Raw genomic sequence first — 24,294 nt, 5'->3', positions numbered from 1 at the left:
ACAAGGATAGGTTCAGGGAAGAGGGGGGTTGGAGCCCTTTGGACCCAGCTCTATGGCTTTTCCTACCGGGGCGTCTTCTTGCTTCTTTCCTGCCAGCGCTCTTCCCAAATCCCAGCGTGGGTCACCTGCTCCCGGCACCTCCGCTGCGCCCCCCACCCCCACCCCCGTCCTGGTGACCGCTGTCCCGCAGGGCCGTGTGTGGCCAGCGCAGGCTCGTCACGTGGCGGCCTGCCCGCGCAGGAGGAGCCTGGCAGGGGATCAGGGGCCTTGGAGCGCCGGCGGGGAGTCACGGTTCCCAGGCGGCAGCTCAGCAACCACGCTTCCACCCCGCAGGGCAGGGGCGGCTCAGCCAATCGGCGCGGGCTCCGCCAGCCGCGGCCCTACAAGCGGAAGTCGGCCTTCCGGGCGGGGCTGGCAACTGGAGGAGGAGGGCCCGGCTGGGCCCCTACTAGAGAAGCTCTCCGGGGTCCGGAGTCGTACTCCAGGAACCCACCCCCGCGCCTGGCCAGAGGGACACTGGGCTGTGGCATTTGTCCAGCCGCTCCCTAAGGGAAGAATAGCCATGAGGCCTACAGGCTTAGCCTCTGACCCTGGGGACGCTCAGCCCAGGCCTGCCCCAGCGCCAACAGTCAGGGGGCAGCAAATTTTTAACTAGACGCACTGATCATTAACAAGGGTAGGAAGGAGTGTAAACTCTGTGTCACGCAGGGGCAGAGACCAGCTGGGCCTCGGGCCTCTCGCAGAGATGCTGGGCCGTGGAATCTGGTCCTCTGTGAGGCAGGGGCTGAGCAGGGGCTTGTCCAGGAAGGTGGGGGCCTGGGCGTCGGGGGAGGGGAGGAAGGTGGACATTGCAGGCATCTACCCCCCTGTGACCACCCCCTTCACTGCCACGGCAGAGGTGGACTATGAGAAACTGGAGGAGAATCTGCACAAATTGGGTACCTTACCCTTCCGAGGTAAGTGGGATCTGTCCTCTGGGGGAGTGGGGGAAGATGGGAATGAGCCCAGGCTCCTCAGCCAGGGAGCTGCTCAGAGACAGTTAGGTGTCCAGGGGTCATTTTATTATGGGAGAGGAGCAGAGGGGACCGTTCTGGAGTTAAGAGGCAGGAAGCTCCTTGCTAGCTTGCAACCTTGACTGAGTCTCGTCTGCCTCAGTTTCCCCGGTTGTAAACTACCAGGGTGCCTTCCTAGCCCAGCATTATTGTGGGGGTCAGACTAGATAATGGGGACGAAAGTCCTTGTCAACCGAACACTGTGCGGCTGTGAAGGCAGCGAGGGGTGTCACGTGGTAACGCAGCCAGTGGGCTCCTCTCCCTAAAAGCCTTGTTTGCACACTCTCTTCTGAGCCAAGCCTTCCTTAGCACAACTAATTCCTGTTCTGGATCCTCGGACTCATTTCTCTCTTTACACATGGGTCTCCCCTCGCCGAGGTCAGGGACCAGACACTTGTAACACTCCATGTGCGACACAGCCACAGGCACAGTAAGTGAAGGGAAGAAGAAGGGAGGGGTCAATTCCCCCCATCCTGCCCACCCTCGTCTGTCACCCATGACAAGTCCCTGAGGCGATAACCTCACTAGCCCCATTTCACAGTTGGGAAGCTGGGGCTCAGAGTGACACAGTCGCTCGCCCAAGGTCATTGCTAACACACGGCGGAGCTGGGATTTGAACCCAAGTCTGACTGAAGGACTACGCTGGGGTGTTTCACTCCACCTACACCAACCACTGAGTTGCTAGACCACACTGTTTCAACGAATAAAGTCCGGTTGGCACCAGCTCTGGAAATGGGAGAGGTTCTGACTGCGGCGGGGCGGTGGACTCTAGATTCAAATCACAACTCCGCCGCTGAGTTAGCTGTGAGATCATCTCTTTAAACCTCAGTCTCCCCATCTGACACCTGGGAGTAGTAATGCCCACATCGCCGGCTGGCTGGGAGAAAAATCCAAGAGAGGACAAACGAAAGCACGCAGTGAATAGGGAAGGGTTATGTACCTTAGAAGTTACAGATCCAGTGGTCACAGTCTCTAGGACCACAGTGCTGTTGGCACTGTGGGCAGAGCCGCTTTGTGACAGTGACTGCTGGCCTGACTCAAACCCCATCCACATCTCAGGGCGGAGGTGCAGGCGAGCCTTCCCTAGGGCACAGTGAATGCCCTGTGAATGCCCACGGTGAGCAGTGACACAAACTCGAAGTAAATTTCTGCTCGGGCTCAGCTCGCTGGGGCCTGAAAGTCTGCACAGAGGCCAGGGTTTCTTGAAGCAAAGGGAGAAGCTCCTTGAATCTTTTATTTAAAAAAAAAAAATTTTTTTTAAGTAATCTCTACGCCCATTGTGGGGTTTGAACTCATGACCCCAAGATCAAGAGTCACATGCTTCACTGACTGGCACCCCTCACTTCTTGAATCTTAAGAGGCAGGAAGACTCTGCTTCACACTCCAGGTTCAAGGACGTCCTGGTGCTGGGGGTGAGGTGAACTTTGTGTCCAGTGTCTGCCTGTGACCAAGATAATCCACTGACACCCCCAGGCTCTTCTCTGGATCCTTCCTTCCCTCCTACCTGATCATCCACTCCTGCCAAGGGCATAGGCTTGTCCAGGAGCACAGGCATGGGCGAAGGGTACCTCTACTTCCTGTTCTCATGGGTGCCCACTAGCCTGTTTCTCATGCAACCCACACAGGTTCCTGCTCCTGCCCCATCTCTCTTTTACCCACACACCAGGGAGGCAGTGGGCTGGGTAGAAAGAGCTCAGCATCTGTAGTTAGAAGGCCTGGGTAAGAATCCTGGATCTGTCAGTTATGGCGACCTTGGAGAAATCACTGAACCTCTCTAATCTGATTTCTTCATTTTAGAATGGAACTGAGCCACAGGGTTAATGCATTCCTCCCCAGGAGCTCAAGTGTGAGGTCCTAGCACAAAGAATAGAGCCCATAGGGTCCTGTCCCTGCTCCCAGGACACAGCCAGAATGCCCGGGAAAGGAGCCGTGAACAAGTTTTGCTCTACAGACGGTGTTTCTCTGGCCCTATTCTGGTCTCCCGCTTTGGTTGTGCTGCCCAAGACTCAGGGGCAGAGGAGGAAGCCATCACATACCACATTGCCAGGGCCTCCTGCAGTAAGTTAAAGGTAATCTAAAGGGGAGGTGGGAAACTGCCCTTGATGAATCAGTGAACAGTTAGAGATTCTTCTGGAAGGTATTGCCTGAAACTGTGTAGTTCTCTTTATTTCTAATTTTTTCATTGTTAATTTTTACTGACGATTTGTATAAAGAGTATCATTTTTAAATGAAAGTTATAACTGGAGACTGGAGGGTAAAACTGTTGCAGAGGGGCCATTTGGCCCTGAACTCACTCCCACAAACAACCTCAGAGATGAACTTTGAATTGTTATTTCCAAATGAGGTCAGCAGACAACATAGATCTACTTCAGCAGGACTAGGGAGATGATGTTTCCCATAAAACTTTGAGCATATGTCTTATTCCTTTAGTATGTACACTTCTAATTAAATAGAAGTATTTTGCTTTAAAAAGTCACAATTTTATGGGGCGCCTGGGTGGCTCAAGGGAGTTAAATCCTCTGCCTTTGGCTCCGGTCATGATCCCAGGGTCCTGGGATTGAGCCCCTGCTCGGCAGGGAGCCTGCTTCCTCCTCTCTCTCTGCCTGCCTTTCTGCCTACTTGTGATCTCTGTCAAATAAATAAATAGAATCTTAAAAAAAAGAAAAGTTACAATTTTATGGGGAGCCTGGGTGGCTCAGTTGTTAAACATCTGCCTTCAGCTCAGGTCATGATCCCAGGGTCCTGGGATTGAGCCCCACACTGGGCTCCCTGGGAACCTGCTTCTCCCTCTCCCACTCCCTCTGCTTATGTTCCCTCACTCACTGTGTCTCTGTCAAATAAATAAATAAAATCTTTTTAAAGAAATCACAATTTTCACAACCCTGCTTTGGCATTTACTTCTTCTTTTTTTTTTTTTTTTTTTTTTGTAAGATTTTATTTATTTGACACAGAGAGAGAGCACAAGCAGGGGGAGCAGCAGAGGGAGAGGCAGACTCCCCACTGAGCAGGGAGTCTGATGTGGGGTGTGATCCCAGGACCCTGGGATCATGACCTGAGTTGAAGGCAGACACTTAACTGACTGAACCATATAGGTACCCTGGCATTTGCTTTTTAAAAGTGAAATGTGTGTGTGTGTTTTTTTTTAATGTGTTAGATGCCTCTGGGAGAAAAACAGAGGAGCCCAGGCCTGTTTCTATCCTGAGAGGCTCTGGATATAATTTGGGATTATAGGCCAGACTCTCCACTGTTTGTACCTACAGAGAGCCTGGTCAGGTGGCCCACCTGCTCAGCATCTAAACTGTGCCTATTTAACCAAGGCACAGGGGGAGGGGGGCAAATTCTGGGTTTGCAGGTGCATCACTAAGGCAATACATAGCAGCCACCATTCTGGAATGGCCCCTGGGATCTGGGATCTGGTCAAGACCCTTATCCTACCCACTCTGCCTTCTCAGCTCACTGCTTGTCTCCTCTCAGTTGTGACCTCATGTTATTCTAGAATGAGCTCCTTCCTGGGCCCCTTTCCATCTGGACCCTGCTCCGTAAAGGGGTTGGGGCTGCAAATGGGGATGGAATGAGCTCAGCTGGCAGCAGAGGTGGCCCTAAATGAAAGGAGACACCAACGTCAGACTGCCAGGAATGGAGGCCAGCCCAACCAAGGGGGTCCTTCAGTCATGGTCAGTGGCTCCTGCCCCCTGGGGGGGCCACCGGATGGAGAGGGAGAGAAACCAAAGATTGGAAAAGAAGAAGGATTGAGTCACAGAATGGATCACAAGCAGAAGGCAGAAGGGACTCAAAATTGGGGAAGCTAGTTTCCCACTGACCTTGGGGACAGCTGTCAGTGTGGGAGACCGGACTTGGGCCTCAGGGAAGGCCTGCCAGGTTGGATAGGAGGGATGCTGTGGCCTCTCCCCACCCCGCCCCCTAGCTACCTTCCTCACAATGGGTTTCATTGCTGAGGTGGGAGGGGCATCCTAGGAAGGGTCCCACTGGTGGCCTGCCTGTCAGACAGCCTCAGGGAACCTGCCCTTTCAAGCATGAACCAGACCATCCGGGCTCCTTCCCTCCCAGTGTGCTCTTAGCTCTGCCTGCCTGGCTTAGGGTCCTGGAGGCCATCTTGGAGCTCATCCAGCAACCATCATGCAAGGTGGTGCTGGGGGCTGCCCTCTTACTCGGAGGTGGAGGCCTCATGCTGTGGAAGCAGAGGAAGAAGAGACGGAAGATATTCCTTGTGCCCTCACAGGAGGAGCAGGAGCCACCAGAAGGTCACAGAGCAAAGAATGAGAACTGGATTAAATCACACTTTAGCCGCCTTTCCGAGGAGAAGCTGGCCTCCTGCAGCAGCAGCACTGCGCCTCCCCCTGAGAGCGGCAGTGGGAAGGCCAGCACCACGGTGCACGTGGAGACCGTCACCACCAGGCAAGGTGAGGTGGGCACAGCCGTGCACCGGGAGGCCTTCACCACCAAGCAGAGGTTGTCTGGCTCCTCGGTGACCAAAGAGACACACAGGGAGTCGGGAAAATCCTCATCCACCGACGCGGCCACGTGGGCTGCTGTGGCTGCCTGCACCAAGGAGATCGACAACCTGGGACAGCAGCTGGCTAACTCCATGTTGCAGCGCGCCATGACGTACCAGAACTCAGGCCACCTGGAGTCCAAAGACATCAACCAGGAGGAGCTGAAGGCCCTTGAGGAGGTGGAGTTGAAGCTGAAGGGGAACTTCCTCATGCAGCGAGACACCGCAGTAGCTGGCCTGAACCACACGCACACCTTCCACGGCCATGGTCCCCACGGCCACCAGGGTTATCAGAGCCACCAGAGCCATAGTCTGCCCAACCGTAGCCAGCAGACCTACCACCCCTTTGAAGCCAACTAACCACAGATGGAGATCCCCTTCCCCCAACAGGGCTGGCACATGACTGCAGGCCTGTTTTCTCTCCTGTGGGGCACCCTGCGTGGCCCAGGGTGAGAGGCTGCCAGCCAAACCCCTTCCTCCGCAGCCCCCCACAGCTCCTGGACCCCTTCAAGTCTCTGAGGAGGGTCTGCTGCAGAGAATGGCTCCTGATGGAGGGGAAGATGGAAGGAAGGGAAGCAGCTGAGACACACTCAGCGGGCCCCTGAAGACCCACTGAGAGAAGATAGGCGAGGCAGATCCCAGGAGAAGCTGAGAGCCCCAGACCCGACACCAGATGCCTGGAACTGAGCCAATAAAGCCTTGTATACCCTCATTCTGAGTCGGGGGGGCTCTGTGGCCAGCCTCAGGACTGGACGGGGATACGGGGAGAGGCTTCCTACTCCCACAGTCGTCTTCAAGGGGCCCTTGGCCTGGGCTTTTTGCCAGGCTGATTTAAGACTCCATAAATCAGCTTCCCCGGGTCTCAGGTTCTGGGGATGAGACGTCTCCCAGGAGCTCAGCACCCACCAACCCACTGGTGGCCGGGGAAGGAGGGAGCAGCGGGTGTCAGGAGGTGGGGAGAGAGACAGGCTTTCAGGAGCTAGTAAGCAAGGTGGGGTGTGGGTGTCTTGTCTTCTTGGTGTCATCTTCACCTTGTCTACTGCTGCTCAAGTCCTGCACTGGAGGGCTCTCTCCCTGCTTTCCAGGGCCACTGAGATCCCCGTGAGTGCCTCCCCCTGCCTACCTTCAGAGCTGTTGTGCCCTATACTCTCTCTTCGTATACTCTCTTTCGTACTAGGGCTGTGGCTGTGGTGGCTGCTAGCACTAACTGGGAGTATTACTAGCACTACCAGCAGCTCCCTCTATTTTTTTCTTTCCAGTTTTTAGCATATGCCACGTTCTGTGTGAAGCGTACAGCCTGGTCCCGTGGAGACAGTATTGCATTATCTCCGTCTTGCAGATGAGACCCCTGAGGCTTAGAGACATGATTCGCCTGACAGGGCATAGACAGTGGTGTTGCTGGAGTTAGAGCCCAGCTCTGCCCGACTCCAAGGCTCAGACCCTGAGTCCTGCTGTGTGTTGCCCCTCAGTCCAGTGCCCCTTGGCCCTACAGAGAGGGCTCCCTCTCTCATGCTTACCCCTGTTGTCTTACCACATGTCCTGACTCTCTGTACCCTCCCTCAAGCCTGGGACTCCCCCTGCCTCCTCTTCCTGGGTCCCAAGAAGCTGTTTCTGGGGTAAGGGGTGACCTCCAGTAAGGGGGTTCAAGGGAGGCAGCTGCCTCTCCCATGAAAGTGGGGAGAAGTCAGCTACACAGCACTGTCTAATCCCCAGCAGCTCCTTTACACAGAAATGTACCATTGGCATCTGTTAATAAGCTTACCAGTGTTTCCCAGCCTGTGGGCCTCACACTCCCGGGAGAAGGCACCCAGAAAGATCCTTCCAAAAGATGGATAAATCGACAAACACCCTAAACGTTGTTGATTGATTTTATGGGGCATAATTGGAAGTATTTGATTTCCTCTATATATCCATCTATCTATCTATCTTAAAGATTTTAAGTAATCTCTACATCCAGCATGAGGCTTGAACTCACAAACCTGAGATTAAAAGTTATATGCTCCACGGACTAAGCCAGCCAGATGCCCCAGTATTTGAATATTTTTAAAATTACTAATAAGTGACTTTATATAAATGTTAATATGTATGTGTGCATATGTATATATATACACTTTAAATTTAAAATACTTCGTGGGTGCCTGGGTGGCTCAGTGGGTTAAGCCGCTGCCTTTGGCTCAGGTCATGATCTCAGGGTCCTGGGATCGAGTCCCGCATCGGGCTCTCTGCTCAGCAGGGAGCCTGCTTCCTCCTCTCTCTCTCTCTGCCTGCCTCTCTGCCTACTTGTGATCTCCGTCTGTCAAATAAATAAAATCTTTAAAAAAAAAAAATTAAAATACTTCGTAACAGGGGCACCTGGCTGCCTCAATTAGTGGAACTCTTAATCTCAGGGTCATGAGTTCAAGCCCCACATTGTGTATGAGGCCTACATTAAAAATAATTTATCAAATAAAAAACGTAGAAAAATGCTTTGTAACAAAAATGTCAATGGAAAAAAAAATATTCAGTCACTCTAGAAGATGTTGGTGGCTCCCAAAGTAGACAAAAAGCAAAGGTGGTGGGGTGCCATTTAAATTCAAAGACTGCCATTGGTATTGTACCAGTGTTAATTCTCAGCGAACAGTGCTAGGTTCTAATCTAAGCACTTTACAAATAGTATCTCATTTAAGCCTCACAACTCTTTAAGGAGGGCACTGTATGGTCCCCATTTTTCATGTGAGGAAGCTGAAATTTGGTGAAGCCATCTTACCCCCCCTCCCACCCCCAAGAAAAATCTCATAGCTGATGAGTTCCTGTGCTGAAAATTACATTCAGGCTCTCGTGAGTTCAGTCTATGCATCTGAGCCACTCCACCACACTGCTGCTCCAACACCCACTGTCTTCACTCCTGACCCATCTGGGACCCTGGCTCTCCCGCTCCTCTAGTCTCCTCTCTACACCAGGGAAGGTACAGCAGGCCTAACACTGGATATCCCACCCCGAAGAGGGAGGGGGCTCTTGGCAGCATCAATGTAAAGATTTCAAAGTGCTTTCTTATACATTTTCTTGTCTGGGCCTTTAAAAATATTGAAAAAATTTTTAAAGATTTTATTCTTTGACAGACAGAGATCACAAGTAGGCAGAGAAGCAGACAGAGAGAGAGGGAGAAGCAGGCTCCCCGCTGAGCAGAGAGCCCGATGGGGGGCTCGATCCCAGGACCCTGGAATCATGACCTGAGCCGAAGGCAGAGGCTTAACCCACTGAGCCACCCAGGCGCACCAAACATTGAAATGTTTTTATTGTCATCCCATAGAAAAGGAAATGGGGACTCAGAGACATGATGTAACTTGCTCAAAAGGGGAGTTGGGTCCAAGCCTTCCCCGACTCTGTGATACTCCCTCCTCCCCAGCCAGGCCTGATTTCCTCCTTAGGAGTCAGGACTGGGTCACATGCTCCTTTACTTGAGACAAGGGAAAGGCCACCGGTCGAGTCTTGAGCCCAGGGTCCTGCTTCCCCTCTGAGAGTGCAAAACAGCTGGGTCCAGGAGTCCCTGGAACTGGCCACCAGAATGGAGGGGGGCTTGGGGAAGAGTGAGCACTGCTGAAGAAGTGACTGGAGCAGAAACTGGCCCGGCCCAGTGGCCCACAGGGTTTCGGAGGGAGGGAGGTAGGGAGGTGTCTTTGGAGCCATTTCTATTGAGGGAGGGGCAAAAGTTCAGTCTCAGAATCCTCGACCTCGAAGTAGAGGATGCTGATCCATTCCTCTCTGGGGCTAGCGACCCCACAGCTGGGGACAGGGGGACCCACTGGGAAACCACTAGCACCTTTTGTAACAAGACAGGAGGAGGCTCCTGGCCTGACATGGAGAAATGGACCCCGAGGAGGTAGCACAACAGAAGCCAAAAACTATTTGCCTCAAGATGCTCCCTGCAATGCCACCAAAATGCTACTTATTCAGGGAGCCGTTGTGGCAATTTACCCCGTGGGATCTGGTGCTGTCGTGAGCAGCATGGAAAAAGGTTCGTGGTGAAAAGTTGACTCTCCATCACACTGTGTCCCCTAAGGATGACTCACGGGAACAGTCTCTCTTGGTCCCGATGCCAGGAAACTGTGTGTCTCTGGGGCAGCTGCTTTGCTTTTATCTTGCGTTCCGCGATCTGTCAGCTGACCACATTTCCCTTTTAGCTTTGACTGTCAGGAAGCTCCAAATCAAAGCGACGGGCCCCGTCTCTCAACTGCCTGGCAGGGATTTTGTGGATCAGTATCGCCCCCCAGCTTTCCTCTCTTTCCTTTCTCCCAAGCGGTCTCCTATTTATTAATAATCTTGTTGTGTCACAGGCTGCATTTGTCAGCTATTTCAGAACACTGTTTTTGGAGGGGAAGGGAGTAGAGAGGAGGAAGAAGGGGAAAGAGAAAGTGAAATGAAGGAAGCAGAGAGGAAAATGGTTTTATACTAACATTCCCTTCGGATTCAGCCAAAGAGCATCAATTCTGTGATGTCAAAGGGTTGACACCTTCCGGGTGGCATTAGAAACCTCTCAGGTGATCGATCAAAGAGGAAAATGCAAAATAAGATCATGAGATGTCACTTTTCACCCAGAAAATTGAAAAAAATTAATTCTCACTTTCATCCAGAAAATTGGCAAAAATGAATTCTGCCCAGTGTTGGCAAGGAGGAACACTAACAGACCCTTCCATGAGCCAACGGGGTGCGAACCAGCTAATGAGGCAGACGTTTGGCACGTGAAGATACATGGAGGCGTGACTCAGCAGTCACACACCCAAGTGAACTGTAGAGCAGCTCAGACATGGGCACAGAAGACTTTAGTGGACGTGTTTGTTTTAGCATTATTTGTGATGGCAAAACTAAGGAAACATTCTAAATGTTCCCAACGGGAGAATGAAAAGTATTGTTGAACCTCACCATAGATTATAATGGCAGTTAAAATGAATGAACCAGAACTGTGTACTGCTGTGGACAAAGGTCACAACATGATCTTGAGCACAAATAGCAAACTGCAGAACGTTGTTACGAGCTTGATTCTGTTTCTGTAAAACTTACATGGCAAAAAATGTCTTGTGTCTTGTTTATGGGTCAATGTGTACATCTTAAGGGGATAAAGACATGAAGGGGAACAATGACACCCAAGTCAGGACAGCCAGAAGAGGAAGAAAAAGGTGATCCGAGGAGGGTTGCCATGGGTGCTGGGTACACACCTGTGGATTTTATTATTATCAATTCTTTGGGGTATAGCTAAGATAGTTCATTAACACAAAGAAAATGGTGCGGACACGGCTGTCAGAACTGGGTAAAACATTCTGCCTGCATCAGGACAAAGATGGGAAGGAAATGTGTGAGAAGCTATGGTGTTGGGGAGGTAGTCACACGGGTGCATGTACCACCAATGTCCCGGTTGCTTGCAGAGGATGGGGAGGCATTGACTGTGATGGGACTTCTCTTGCAGGCTTTGTGGTCCAGGGCTCCAATGGCGAGTTTCCCTTCCTGACCAGCAGCGAGCGGCTGGAGGTGGTGAGCCGAGTCCGCCAGGCCATGCCCAAGGACAAACTCCTGCTAGCCGGCTCCGGCTGCGAGTGTGAGACCACGGTGCTCTGGGCTCAGGGGATTGGTGGGGTGCCTGGGGCTGGTGGGGAGCCAGATTCCTTGGCCCTGGGGCTGGTTCAGGCTACTGGTTCTGTCTCTTCTGAACCCCTTGCTTGCCCTGGGATCCTAGCCCTGCCCTTCTGCTTCCTGCTGTCCCCTGTCATGTTGCCTGCTGTGGCCTATAGGCCACAGAGGGAAGACGCCGTCTTTCTTCCTATAGCCACTCAAGCCACCGTGGAGATGACTGTGAGCATGGCCCAGGTTGGGGCTGATGCTGCCATCGTGGTGACCCCTTGCTACTATCGTGGCCGCATGAGCAGCGCGGCCCTCATTCACCACTACACCAAGGTGGGTGTGAGGTGTGGGCATGGGTTTGGGGCCTGTGACCAAGAGGAGGCTGGAGGAGGAGACGAGACAGTGAAGCTGGGGCCCGAGAGGAGAGCCCGTTTCCCATGAATGGCCTCTGGGGGAACGGGGAGGGATGCTGCTGGGCGACTGACCAGCCACATTATATGGCTGTTTCCTCACCTCTCACAGGGGAGAAGTGATGGTGGCTTCCTCATGGGGTCATTGCAAGGACCTAACTCCATCGACAGGCGGGGATACTCACCACTATACTAACGAGGAGACCTAACTCCATCGAAATACAGAGGACTGAGAACTGAGCCTGGCATATAGAAAGCACTCACGAAATGTTATTATTACCATTTATAAGCAAGGAACGCAGCACTGTGACTCCTAGTCCAGGAGGGTGGCCTGTCCAGGAGGCCCTGCGGGGACCCAGGCCCGGAGCTGCTGGTGGTGGGCTGTGCCTGGGGCTCCTCAGGCCTGGGGCAGCTGCCCTCTGCCTCTCCCTTCTTCTCTGCCTCCCTCAGGTCGCTGACCTCTCCCCCATTCCTGTGGTGCTCTACAGCGTCCCAGCCAACACGGGGCTGGACCTGCCCGTGGATGCGGTGGTCACGCTCTCCCAGCACCCAAACATCGTCGGCATCAAGGACAGCGGTGGTGACGTGAGTGGCAGCGGCTCCCGCCAGGGTCTTTCCTCTTCTCCCGGGCTCTCAGCTTCAGGGAGGCTCTGGGACCCACTTCAGTCCTGGGCTCCTGTTGGGGTTCTTCCCACCATGTGGGCTCTCTGAGGCTCTGTCCAAGTTTGAGGGGAGCTCTCTGGGGCCGAGGCGCTCATTCCCCCACCCTTGACCAGCCCCCGTCTCACGTGGCATGGAAGCTCGAGGCTTAGCACTCACACAGGTTTGCTGTTGCAGGTGACCAAGATGGGGCTGCTGGTTCACAAGACCAGGAGGCAGGACTTCCAGGTGTTGGCTGGATCGGCTGGCTTCCTGCTGGCCAGCTATGCCGTGGGTAGGTCCCCTGCTGCTCTCACACTGTCGCGGTGGGTGGTACAGCCAGGCCCCGCATGAAGGCTGGGTCTGGGTCTGCAGGGTCCTTTTGCCTCACTTGTCTGACTGTTGGAGGCTTACGAGTGACCTTTCTGGGCAGAAGACAGTGGCCATGTGTAGTCCTTGGGCTGTAGCAGGGATGCTTGAAGTTTGTTCTTAGTCCTAGGCTCTCTGCTTAGTTAACAAATTTATCTCTTCTAATCTCACCTTGTAAGTCGCCCTCTGAGGACAGAGGACTTGGGGCCTTTCCTCTGGTCCAGGAGTCTGTTTTCCCCTCCCCCAGCAGCCAGGCCGGAAGGAACTGTCAGACCTAGAGGGCAGGGCCTGGGATCTTCAGAGGCAAGGCCTGGGATCTTCCTGTTCCAGTCCAGGATCCGAGGAATGTCACCACTAAAGCAGCTGTGCTGGTCTGCTGTGGGTCAGGCTCCTTGGGTTCAGGTTGGATTTGAGCCCCAGAGCTGGGAAGAGAGGACCCATCGGCTCCCTTGGGCTGAAGCCCCAGGAAGTCCATATCTGCGTTACTTGCCCGGCGCTGAGTGGGTAATTGTGGATCCTCTCCTCTGGTCTGCACAGACTGTGGCTTGTAGCCTGGGTCCTTGCACATCTCTCCTCTGCCACGTTGCAGTCTCCAAAGTACAAGGCCAGAAGAGGGGACCCACTGAAGCCTTGTTCCTGAGGGCGGAGTAGATGGAAAGAGCCCGGGCCCTGCAGGCAGGGGGAAGTGAGTTGGAATCTCAGCTCGGCCACTTACTGAGTACTGCCGGGCGGGGTGTACAACCTCGCCTCTACTCTGTAAAGCAGGGAGGTGTTGTGAGAATGTGAGAGCCTCGGTGGTGTGTCTGCATAGTGACTGGCATAGAGTGGGGATCACTAAATGGTAGCTATCTTAGCTCATTCCAAATTTCCCACTCTCCGGTCTTGAGGCCACCATGCTTAGGGTCACCCCTAACTAGCCTTAGAGTCACATCACAGGTTGGCAGAGTGGCAAGGCCTCCCGAGATCACAGCCAGCCCGTTTTCACTGCCCAGATGAGAACAGAGGACTGGGAGGTCTGTGACTCATGCAAATTCATGCTGCCAGTGGGAGGAAATACGTGGTCTCCTGACTGTGTCCAGGGCTCCTTCCACTGGCCCCTATGCCCAGCATCATCCCAGGCTGAATTCACAGGGGAGGGGGAGGAATAAGATTTCAGAAGAGCGAAGGCTTCCCGTCCACTCCACCCCCTTCCCACACTGATGAGTCAGAGGCTAGTAGTGGAGGTGTTGTCAACTGGCCGGTGGGACTTCAGTCTGGGAGGTATGTTGGGGGGTGCAGGGGAGGAACTGTCCTTAAGTTAGCCTCAGGCTCTGTTCCCTGACCTTCAGCCTGTGGGTTCCTACTTCAAATATGCTGGCAGCTTTTCACTCTGGAAATCTGGACTCTGGACTCACAGAGCGTGCCTTGGACATGGCTAGCCAGCAGCATGGAAATCCACATCCTCTTTCCCCAGAATAAGAGGGGCAGGGGCTCAGGGTTCGGAATCGCCCATGAGAAGCAGCTCTGGCTGATGTTTTGCAATCTTACTGTGGGGCAGGAGCTGTGGGGGGCGTGTGTGCCCTGGCCAACGTCCTGGGGGCTCAGGTGTGCCAGCTGGAGCGACTGTGCCTCACGGGGCAATGGGAAGATGCCCGGAAACTGCAGCACCGCCTCATTGAGCCAAACACTGCGGTGAGCTCCCGGACGATGGCCCCAGAGCATGGGGTGGGGGGGTGTGTGTGTCTGTGCCCTCAATGGGAAGTGTCTTCCCTTTCAGAAAGTCCTTTTAGAGTATGTCCCAGCATGGGAACTCCTTGTGCCTCTCCAGAAAATCACAACTTCAGACAAAGTTGAGCCCTGTTGGTTGCACTGGAATTCATTTAGGGAGACTGTTAAAATTCCAGCCCTCTAGACCTGGAGTAAGCATTAAGACAAATATCCTGGCTGATCATGGTGACATTAAGTAAATCCAGGAAACTTCCTTAGAGACACACTAACTGGAGAGGGTGAACCATGGGCCTCTCCTTCAGCTTTAGAAGGGCTCAGATCCTGGAAAACAGAATGATTAGGAGTAAAGGAGGTGTTAGGAGGCTGGGTGTATTCAGAGCCCAGATTTCCCAGGAGAGTTTTGTCTCTGAGTAACCTATTCTGCAGTTAGATGGTGTACCCCGATTCTGTATTGGGCAAGTCAAGGAGACGAGCCGAGATGGAATGCCTGTCAAGAGCCCGGCCATGCGGTGCTGAGCCGTATTGGCGTCTGACACAGGGAGGACGATGTGTTTTCCTATGGACACTTTTGTATGCATATTTTATTTATTTATTTGATAGAGAGAGATCACAAGTAGGCAAAGAGGCAGACGGGGGTGGGGGGGAAGCAGGCTCCTTGCTAAGCAGAGAGCCCGATGCAGGACTAGATCCCAGGACCCCGAGATCAGAGATCATGACCTGAGCCAAAGGCAGCGGCTTAACTCACTGAGCCACCCAGGCCCCCCTGTATGCATATTTTATTTTATTTTTTTAAAAGATTTTATTTATTTATGTGACACAGAGATAGATCACAAGTAGGCAGAGAGGTAGGCAGAGACAGAGAGAGGGGGAAGAAGGCTCTCCGCCAAGCAGAGAGCCCAATGCGGGCCTCAATCCCAGGACCCTGAGATCATGACCTAAGCTGAAGGCAGAGACTTTAACCCACTGAGCCACCCAGGTGCCCCTGTATGCATATTTTAAATTAAACTTTTAATTTTGAGATAACCGTAGATTCAGATGGAGTTGTAAAAAATAATACAGGGGCACCTGGGTGGCTCAACCAGTTAAGCATCTGCCTTTGGCTCAGGTCATGATCCCAGAGAGACTGCTTCTGCCATTTCCCTGCATGTGCTCTCTCGCTCTCTCTTTCTCTCTCTAATAAATAAATAAAAATCTTTAAAAGAGAGAGAGAGAAAGAATACAGGGAGAGTCCATGTACCCATCCATCCCCCAGTTTCCCCCCAAAATATCTTACAAAATTAGAGTACAATATCACAACCAGTATTTGGATATTGATATGGTCCAGACACAGAGTCTTTAATCACCAGAAGGATCCTTCATATTATGCATTCATGGGTACACCTGCTCCCCTCCTTCCCCCAGCCCCTCCTTAACTGCGGCAACCACCCATACATTCACCATTTTTATACTTTTGTCAGTTCGAGACGCCCATATGAATGGGATCATAGAGTCTGCAACCTTTGAAATTGGCTGGCTTTCATTCTGCAGAATTCCCTGCAGATCCATCCAAGTTGTTGCACGCAGCAACAGCCCGTTTCTTTTTATTAATGAACGGTGGTTCACTGTGTAGCCAGGCCACGGCTCGTGGAACTGTTCACCGGTGGAAGGACAGCTGGGGTGTTGCCAGTTTGGGGCTATGAAAAGCTGCTTGAACATTCACAGGGTTTTGCATGACTGTAAGTTTTCATTTTTCTGGGATAAATCAATAATTAGTGGATCATATGATGGTTGCATGTCTAGTTTTTTGTTTTTTTTTTTTTTTTTTTTTTTTAGCTACTTGATTTTTTTTTTTATTTTTTTTTTTATTTTTTTTTATAATTTTTTTATTTTTTATAAACATATATTTTTATCCCCAGGGGTACAGGTCTGTGAATCACCAGGTTTACACACTTCACAGCACTCACCAAATCACATACCCTCCCCAATGTCCATAATCCCACCCCCTTCTCCCCAACCCCCTCCCCCCGGCAACCCTCAGTTTGTTTTGTGAGATTAAGAGTCACTTGCATGTCTAGTTTTTTAAGAAACTGCCAAACTGTTTTCCAGAGTGCCTATGGCATTTCGTATTTACATCAGTGTAAATGTATGATTGACCCATTCTCTCTGCATCATCACCAGCTTTAAGCATTGTGACTATTTTTTATTTTAGCCATTCTGATAGGTGTGTAGTAACATTTCGTTGTGGTTTTAGCTTGCATTTCTCTGATGACTAATGCTATTGGACATCTTTTTATGTATTTATTTGCCATCTGTATATCTTCTTAAATGTCGTATGTTTCTTGCCTATTTTATAATTGGATTTTTTAAAAAGATTTAATTTATTTATTTGACAGAGAGAAATCACAAGTAGTCGGAGAGGCAGGCAGAGAGAGAGATGGAAGCAGGCTCCCTGCTGAGCAGAGAGCCCGATGCGGGGCTCGATCCCAGGACCCTGAGATCATGACCTGAGCCGAAGGCAGTGGCTTAACCCACTGAGCCACCCAGGCGCCCTATAATTGGATTTTTAAAAAGATTTTATTTATTTGTCAGAGTGAAAGAGAACACACAAGCTGGGGGAGCAGCAGAAGGAGAACTAGGCTCTCCACTGAGCAGGGAACCCAAAGCAAGACTTGATCTCAGAACCCTGGGATCATAACCTAAGCCAAAGGTAGATGCTTAGCTGACTGAGCCACCCAGGCACCCTGGATTTTTTCTTTTTACCATTGAGTTTTGGAAGTTCTTTATATCTTTTAGATACCAGCAAATATTTTAGATACCATGCAAATATTTTCTCCCCATCTGTAGCTTATCTTGTCATTCTCTGAACAGGTCTTTTACAGAACAAAAGTTTTTAATAGTTTTGATGATGTCCAATTCATCAATATTTTCATTTGTATTGAGAGCATTTTTGTATGGAGTGTGGACTTAGGTGGAGGTTCCTTTTTTTGTTTTGTTTTGTCTTTTTGCTTCTGGATATCCACTTGCTCCATTATCATTGTCAAAAAGATCATCTGTCTTCATTGAGTTATTTTTGCACCTTTGTCAAAAATCAGCTGGGCTGGGGCACCTGGGTGGCTCAGTGGGTTAAGCCTTTGCCTTTGGCTCAGGTCGTGTTCCCAAAGTCCTGGGATTGAGCCCCATGTCCGGCTCTCTGCTTAGCGGGGAGCCTGCTTCTCCCACTCTCTGCCTGCCTCTCTGCCTACTTGTGATTTCTGTCTGTCAAATAAGTAAATAAAATCTTAAAAAAAAAATCGGTCAGGCATATTTGTGCCAGTTGATTTTTGGGTATCTGTTGCTCCCATCATTGGTGTGTATCCCTCTGCAAGACCACACCGGATTATTCTAAAGTTTATATGGAAAGGCAAAAGAATTAAACTAGCTAAAGCAATTTTGGAAAAAAAAAATAACAAAGTGGGAGGAATTAGTCTACCTGGTTTTAAGATTTATTATGGGGCACCTGGGTGGCTCAGTGGGTTAAAACCTCTGCTTTCGGCTCGGGTCATGATCCCAGGGTCCTGGGATCGAGCCCTGCATCGGGCTCTCTGCTCCATGGAGAGCCTGCTTCCTCATATCTCTTCCTACTTGACTCTCTACCTACTTGTGATCTGTCTGTCAAATAAATAAACAAAAGGTTTTGTTTATTTATTTGACAGAGAGAGATCACAAGTAGGCAGAGAGGTAGGCAGAAAGAGAGAGAGAGAGGGAAGCAGACTCCCTGCTGAGCAGAGAGCCCGATGTGGGACTCTATCCCAGCACCCTGAGATCATGACCTGAGCCAAAGGCAGCGGCTTAACCCACCGAGCCACTCAGGCGCCCAATAAATAAAATCTTAAAAAAAAAAGAAGAAGAAGAAGAAGAAGATTTATTATGTACCTACAGTAATCAAGTCTGTGTGGGACTACAGGAGGCATTTTGTCAATTGCTTTTCTGCCTTGATATGATTGTGTGATTTTTTTTTTTTTCCTCTGTAGCTGGCTAATGTGGTGAGTTACATGGATGGTTTTCTAATATTGAACTAGACTTGCATCCCTGGAATAAATCCCACCTAGTCATGCTGTGTAACTCTCTTCAAATATTGCTCAGTTCCATTTGCTAACACTTAGTTGAAGATTTTTCTGTCTATATTCATAGGAGATATTGGTATGTAGCTTTCCCCTTTTTTAGCACTGCGTTTGTTTGATTTTTGGTCTCCGGATAGTAATAGGTTCATCAATTCACTGGGAAGTAGTCTCTCCTCTTCTATTTTCTGGAAGAGACTGTGTAGAATTGGTGTTAAATATTCTCTAAACATTTTCTAGAATTCTCCAATGAGATCATTTGGGCCTGAAGATTTCTTTTGGGGAGGGTTTTAAAAAATTATAGCTCTGCCCCTGACTTCCACTGATACTTCCCTGACAGAAGGGGTAGGAATGCCTCCTTAATGCTTCCCATGTGGCCTCCACTGACATTACAAATATGCCTGGGGTGGGGGTGGCCTCCTTCGGTGTGGGCAGTGCTGTGTAAGCCCTAACTTTCCTCTCTGCTAAGACCATCCATTGTTGGGGAGGTGGAGAAGGGCACTCTTTCCTGCCAGAGTCGGGTAGAAGTTCTGGCTCCCAATTCAACCTTTGCTGGCCTGGATGGGGATGGTAGGGATGGGGCCATGGTTTTTGCAGGGGCGCCTGGCTGGAGTAGAGTGGTGATTGTCTTAAAGTTTTCCATTTTACCAGGCTGCTCCTTCCTGGTCCTTGGCTTGAGTGAATAGGCTTTTGTTGGGGGCTCGTATTATTTGTACCCATTGGCATTTTAGGGTTGCTGCCTTCTTAAGCTTCCAGCCGAGGCCAAGGAACTCATCTCTGTGTTCCTTGGGTCCTGAAGTCCTTAGCTTGTCTTCCTTCTCTCTACCTTTCAGAGTCTTTCATTTGTTTTTATATAATGTCCAAGGTTTTTTAGCTGTATTTGTTGGGAGGAATATGGAAAAATACATCTATTCCATCTTTCTGGAAGTGGAAACTCTAAGTATTTTCCCTCCCTCCCTCCCTCCCTTCCTTTTTCTTTTTCCAACCTCAAGATCAAGAGTTGCAGGCTTGGGGCACCTGGGTGGCTCAGTCAGTTAGGCAGTGAAGCAGTTAAGCATCTGCCTTCAGCTTAGGTCATGATCCCCAGGGTTCTGGGATCCAGCCCCGCCTGCTTTGGGTTCCCTGGTCAGTGGACAGGTTGGGTTCCCTGCTCAGCGGGGAGTCTGCTTCTCCCTTTTCCCCTCCTGCCACTCCACCTGCTTGTGCTGTCTCTCTCTCTCTCTCTCTGTCAAATAAATAAATAAATAAAATCTTTAAAAAGACAATAGAGAGAGTTGCAGGCTCTACCAACTGAGACAGCCAGGCGCCCCTCTAAGTATTTTTCTGAATGGTGATTTTTGCCCCCCATAGAACATCAAACTGTTTCAAAAAAATATATTGGAAAACTTAAAAGTAGGTGCATTAAAACAGCATTCTTTTAGTTTTAAATATTTTATCTATATTAAAAAACATAATTTATTATAATTTAACTTTCCTGGCTTGAATGGAAACAACTTCATCAAAAATTTTCTTCCTGCATCTATTCCTAGAAAAAAAAATGAACCAAAAAAACCATACAGAACACGGATCTAGGGGCACACATTTACGTTTGCCTCGGGCCACGATATGGCAGGGCATGGTTCTGTTGGATCCTTTTTTTTTTTAAAGATTTTATTTATTTATTTGATACACAGAGAGAGATATCACAAGTAGACAGAAAGGCAGGCAGAGAGAGAGGGAGAAGCAGGCTTCCCGCTAAGCAGAGAGCTGGATGCAGGGCTCGATCCCAGGACCCCGAAACCACAATCTGAACTGAAGGCAGAGGCTCAACCCACTGAGCCACGCAGGCGCCCCTCGGATCTAATGTTTTATTTATTTATTTATTTATTTATTTATTTTTAAAGATTTTATTTATTTATTTGACAGAGAGAGAGATCACAAGTAGGCAGAGCGGCAGGCAGAGAGAGAGAGGAGGAAGCAGGCTCCTTGCTGAGCAGAGAGCCTGATATGGGACTCGATCCCAGGATCCTGAGATCATGACCTGAGCCGAAGGCAGCGGCTTAATCCACTGAGCCACCCAGGCGCCCGGATCCAATGTTTTAATTCAAAACATTGACACTGGGGTGCCTGGGTGGCTCAGTGGGTTAAGCTGATGCCTTCAGCTCAGGTCATGATCTCAGAGTCCTAGAATCGAGCCCCGCATTGGGCTCTCTGCTCAGCAGGGAGCCTGCTTCCTCCTCTCTCTCTGCCTGCCTCTCTGCCTGCTTGTGATCTCTGTCTGTCAAATAAATAAATAAAATCTTAAAAAAAAAAAAAAAAACATTGACACTGTTCATTGTGGGGTTTTTTTTGCATTGATTTTGATTTTTTAAGAAAATATGGCACTAAACTTGATGACTGATTTTGTTGGCACCCCCTTAAGCTTTGCATGTGAGGTGATAGTTCCAGGCTAAGCAGTAATGCTTTGTTTGGGTAAAGTGGTGGGCTCTAGATCTCTCTCCCAGCTTTGATCTTTACTGCCAAGGAGCAGGTGAACTCAGCTTTAGAGAAAGGACAGCTGAGGAGGAAAGCACAAGTCTCCTTGGGTATGAAGGTTCTTCTGGGATAGGATGCCCTATTAATAGGACACAAGAACTACAGAAATGAGGGCCATTCAGCCAGCCCCATCAGGGCACAGACTCTCTGGTATGTACTGGACACTCCAGTGGGGTGGGACCTCTGCTCTCCATGCCCACCCACCTGCAGAGAGAAGGTTCCAGAACCAGCATACCACCAGGACAGGAAAAGGAGGAGCTTTTAGGTCCCTTGGGGGTGTGGTTTTGTAGTGGTATTTTCCCCATTTGATTCTTGTGACATGGGGTAGGTGTTGTCATCTCCTCGTTTGACAGATGAAGCCGTGGGCTGCCCCTTGGGGGGAGAGGATGCTCGCTGCCCCGCTAGCTCTCCGCATGCCATCCTGCCTTACTCTTCCCTCGGGGCCTCCTCCTGTGCCAGCTCTGGGCACACACTCAGGAATGCCTGGAACACCTTTCTGCTGCCTGGGCTGTCGGCTCAGCCACCCCAGGAGCAGCTTGATGTCACCCTGTTGCCCTGCCTTGCTTGAACACAATGTCCTTCCTCTGCCTTCCCACCTAGCCAACCTCCTGCCCTGGCTATATTTAGGACTTTCTGTGTTCTTTACCACCAAAGCATTCAGTTATTTCTGTGGGTCTGAGGAGGGGGCAACTCAGAGACGTCACACACCTACAGCGGAAGAAAGCTTTTCTCTAGGTACTTCTTGTTCCCATCCTCTCCCTTAGGTCTTTTGCATCTCATGTTTTGGGTGTTTTGGGTGAAAAGCTGAGGTTATTAGAACATTATGGCTGGGGCCAGGCTAGGAGGAGGATGGTGTATTACTCATTTCAAGAAAAAATTCCCTGGTCACCAGTGGTAAATGGTCATCAGTCATTCATCAGCAGCTCTCAACTTTACCCCAGCCAACCTCTTTTATTATTTTACCCTTTGTGAAACCCATACTTCTAAGGTTTTTACCTTCCCTCCAAAATAAAACTTTAGTAAGTAATGATTACATTCCTAGCTTTTAGATAGTCAGAGATTCACCCAACACTTCTGATCAGCATGAAATAACCAGTTGCTGGTTATTATGCCAAAGGCGAAGAAACTTGATGCTTCATTTTCTAGAAGACCCCATGCATGATTTTAAGTTATGACAATAGCTTCTGGTCCCCTTCACAATGGAAAACCCTCCAGATATCATGTCATCTAGCCCCTCATTTTTTTAGGCAAGAAAACTTGCTTGGATGTAGTAAGTTTTTGATATATGGCTACATAATGGAATTTCTCAGGACAGCTGACGCATTGTTTTTCAGATTTGGGGTCAGGAGGGAGCTATGCGTGGATCAGTGTCCCTCCTGCAGGGCCAGTGGAGGTCTGGGCTATGGCCGACGCTCTCACAGACCCTTCCCTTTCTTGGCCTCCCAGGCCTGTGCCCTGGCCCTAGGTCCCTGGGATCCAGGCTGCAGACCCACGGCCTTGCAATCGTCTCTGTTCCCAGGTTGATGAGTGAATGCCACGTTTCTCCTCAGTGGGGTGGATTTTTCTCCTAAAACCCAAAGAGGGGACTTCCTTAATCTGAGTTGTTAGCATTGTGTTCTCTACTGCTGCCCTGCCTTCTGGTCTCTCAGTCTGAATTTCCAGTCAACCAATGTATCACCAATTTGGTAAAGTTACTTTACCTGGGGAGGTGGGGAGGAACCTTAACTTTCTAAAGTGACACGTGTGTCTAGACATGTGCAGGCAGGGACTCCCCAGTATGTTCTAACAGGCCCTGCTCCACAGGTGACCCGGCGCTTTGGGATCCCCGGGCTGAAGAAGACCATGGACTGGTTTGGCTACTACGGAGGCCCCTGCCGTGCCCCCTTGCAGGAGCTGAGCCCCAAGGATGAGGAGGCGCTGCATATGGACTTCAGCAGTAATGGCTGGCTCTGAGGGCAGGTGCCTGGCCTGAGCCCATCTCAGCTTCCTGCCCTGTACCTGCAGCTGAAGAGGCACATGGGGGTATGAGATTTCAAAGCCTGTTTTCCTACTTCAGTCCTCTAGGGAGCCTCTCCCAGGCTCTGCCATGCACACCCATTTCCTATGCTCGCAGCCCCATGACCATTGACATTTGTAGCTTCAACTCTGGCTCTCTAGAGACCTTCCGTCTGGGGAGGAGCAATTGCTTGTCCCTCTCCTGTGCCTTCCTGTGCCCCGCAACACATGACCAGGAACCAGCCGGCAAGAGCAGGGGGCAACTGGGGCAAAAGTAAGGTCATGTATTTTACAGATGGGACAGCCACTTAGACTTGGGGGTACACACCTAAACCCAGCACAGTGCAGCAGGGAGCCAGGGCTCTTCCTAAGAACCTGACTCCTCCAGAGGAACTGAGGGGTGGAGGGACAGTTCGGAAACCTAATCAGAAAAGCGTCTCTGGCCTTTGAAAGGCCCCCAAGTTACATTCCAGACACAGTGCCTTTCCTAAATCCATTTTGATCATCTCATAGTCTCATCTCTACCCTTGATCTCAACTATAGAGAGCGTGGAGCTGGCCCAGGGCCTTGCCAGAGTTGGTAAATAATGACACCTGGTGGATAAATGTTACATTTTGGACTTCTAGCCAACCTGGTCTGAAACATTAGGGAAAGAGACTTGGTCTGAAACTGGGCCATCCTCTTGCCTTAGGCACTGTGCTTTCTTTGTTAAAAATAATAAAATAATAATTTGTTCTTACAATAAAGTTGAATAACTGAAAACAGTGTGGCCTTGTACAAATAGGTCTTAGGTTTCCTGCCTGGATGTCAATAATTGCCTAGAAGCAATTTAACTTTCAAGGTCTGCTTTCTCCCAGCTCTGAGGGAGGCCCTAGCAGTCTACAGCAAAGAAGGTATTAGATCAGTGGTGGCCTAGGGAAAAGGCTTGATGAAGTTCTGGGTGGGAGGTAGGAGGCAAAAATGTTCAACCAAGATATTTAGAAACACCTTAGCACATTAGCCAAAAAGGCTGCTTTCTCTAGAAATGTTTAACCTTATTCAGTGATACTTAACTAGTGGCATAAACCAGAGATGAATGTTTTTAAAATTACTCTGGCTAAAAAGAAAGGTAAACAGGTCCTTGTTTAGGACAAAGGCTAGAGGAGAGAATATAAAAGGTATCGATCTTCAACTGATATTGGCCATCAGGATGGTAATGAAGCTTGGGGCTTAGCACCTGTGCTCTTCTCACAGGCAACATCCAGAAGATCTGGGCTCAGGGGAGAATGCAGCCTAGGGATGGGGCAAAAATTGAGGGCTCGGGAGGCTGGCTGGTGTACTGGTAAAGCACTCAGCCTCTGGGCTTAAATTAAACAGGCCTGGGTTTAAGTTCTTAGACCTGCCCCTTAGGGTTGGTGGGACCTTGGGCAACGACTTAAAGTGCCTGA

General features: G+C 50.3%; 2 protein-coding genes across 2 annotated transcripts; both read left to right on the top strand.

Annotated features, from left to right (window-relative positions):
- Positions 1–300: 300 nt before the first annotated feature.
- Positions 301–23,629, top strand: HOGA1 (4-hydroxy-2-oxoglutarate aldolase 1). The gene is made up of 7 exons (XM_059169284.1): positions 301–956; positions 11,006–11,134; positions 11,363–11,490; positions 12,018–12,152; positions 12,405–12,501; positions 14,113–14,246; positions 22,676–23,629. The coding sequence occupies exons 1-7, from the start codon at positions 746–748 to the stop codon at positions 22,823–22,825; spliced, it is 984 nt and encodes a 327-aa protein (XP_059025267.1). The 5' UTR covers positions 301–745; the 3' UTR covers positions 22,826–23,629.
- C4H10orf62 (chromosome 4 C10orf62 homolog) lies at positions 4,237–6,854 on the top strand. Its single transcript, XM_059169287.1, has one exon. It carries the CDS (start codon positions 5,239–5,241, stop codon positions 5,923–5,925), a length of 687 nt encoding a protein of 228 aa, XP_059025270.1. The 5' UTR covers positions 4,237–5,238; the 3' UTR covers positions 5,926–6,854.
- Positions 23,630–24,294: the final 665 nt, after the last annotated feature.

This window comes from Mustela lutreola, chromosome 4 (genome assembly GCF_030435805.1).
Source record: "Mustela lutreola isolate mMusLut2 chromosome 4, mMusLut2.pri, whole genome shotgun sequence".
NCBI classification, from domain to species: Eukaryota; Metazoa; Chordata; class Mammalia; order Carnivora; family Mustelidae; genus Mustela; species Mustela lutreola.
The sequence above is the reverse complement of the archived record's forward strand: the minus strand, read 5'-3'. Positions and strand labels throughout refer to the sequence as shown.

Bases quoted from the DNA above. Each gene is read 5' to 3' on its own strand.
- HOGA1 (XM_059169284.1), top strand. From the start codon at position 746: ATGCTGGGCCGTGGAATCTGGTCCTCTGTGAGGCAGGGGCTGAGCAGG. The intron at 11,135-11,362 runs GTGAGACCACGG...TTCTTCCTATAG, and splicing joins AGCCGGCTCCGGCTGCGAGT to CCACTCAAGCCACCGTGGAG. The intron at 12,153-12,404 runs GTGAGTGGCAGC...TTGCTGTTGCAG, and splicing joins TCAAGGACAGCGGTGGTGAC to GTGACCAAGATGGGGCTGCT.
- C4H10orf62 (XM_059169287.1), top strand. From the start codon at position 5,239: ATGCTGTGGAAGCAGAGGAAGAAGAGACGGAAGATATTCCTTGTGCCC.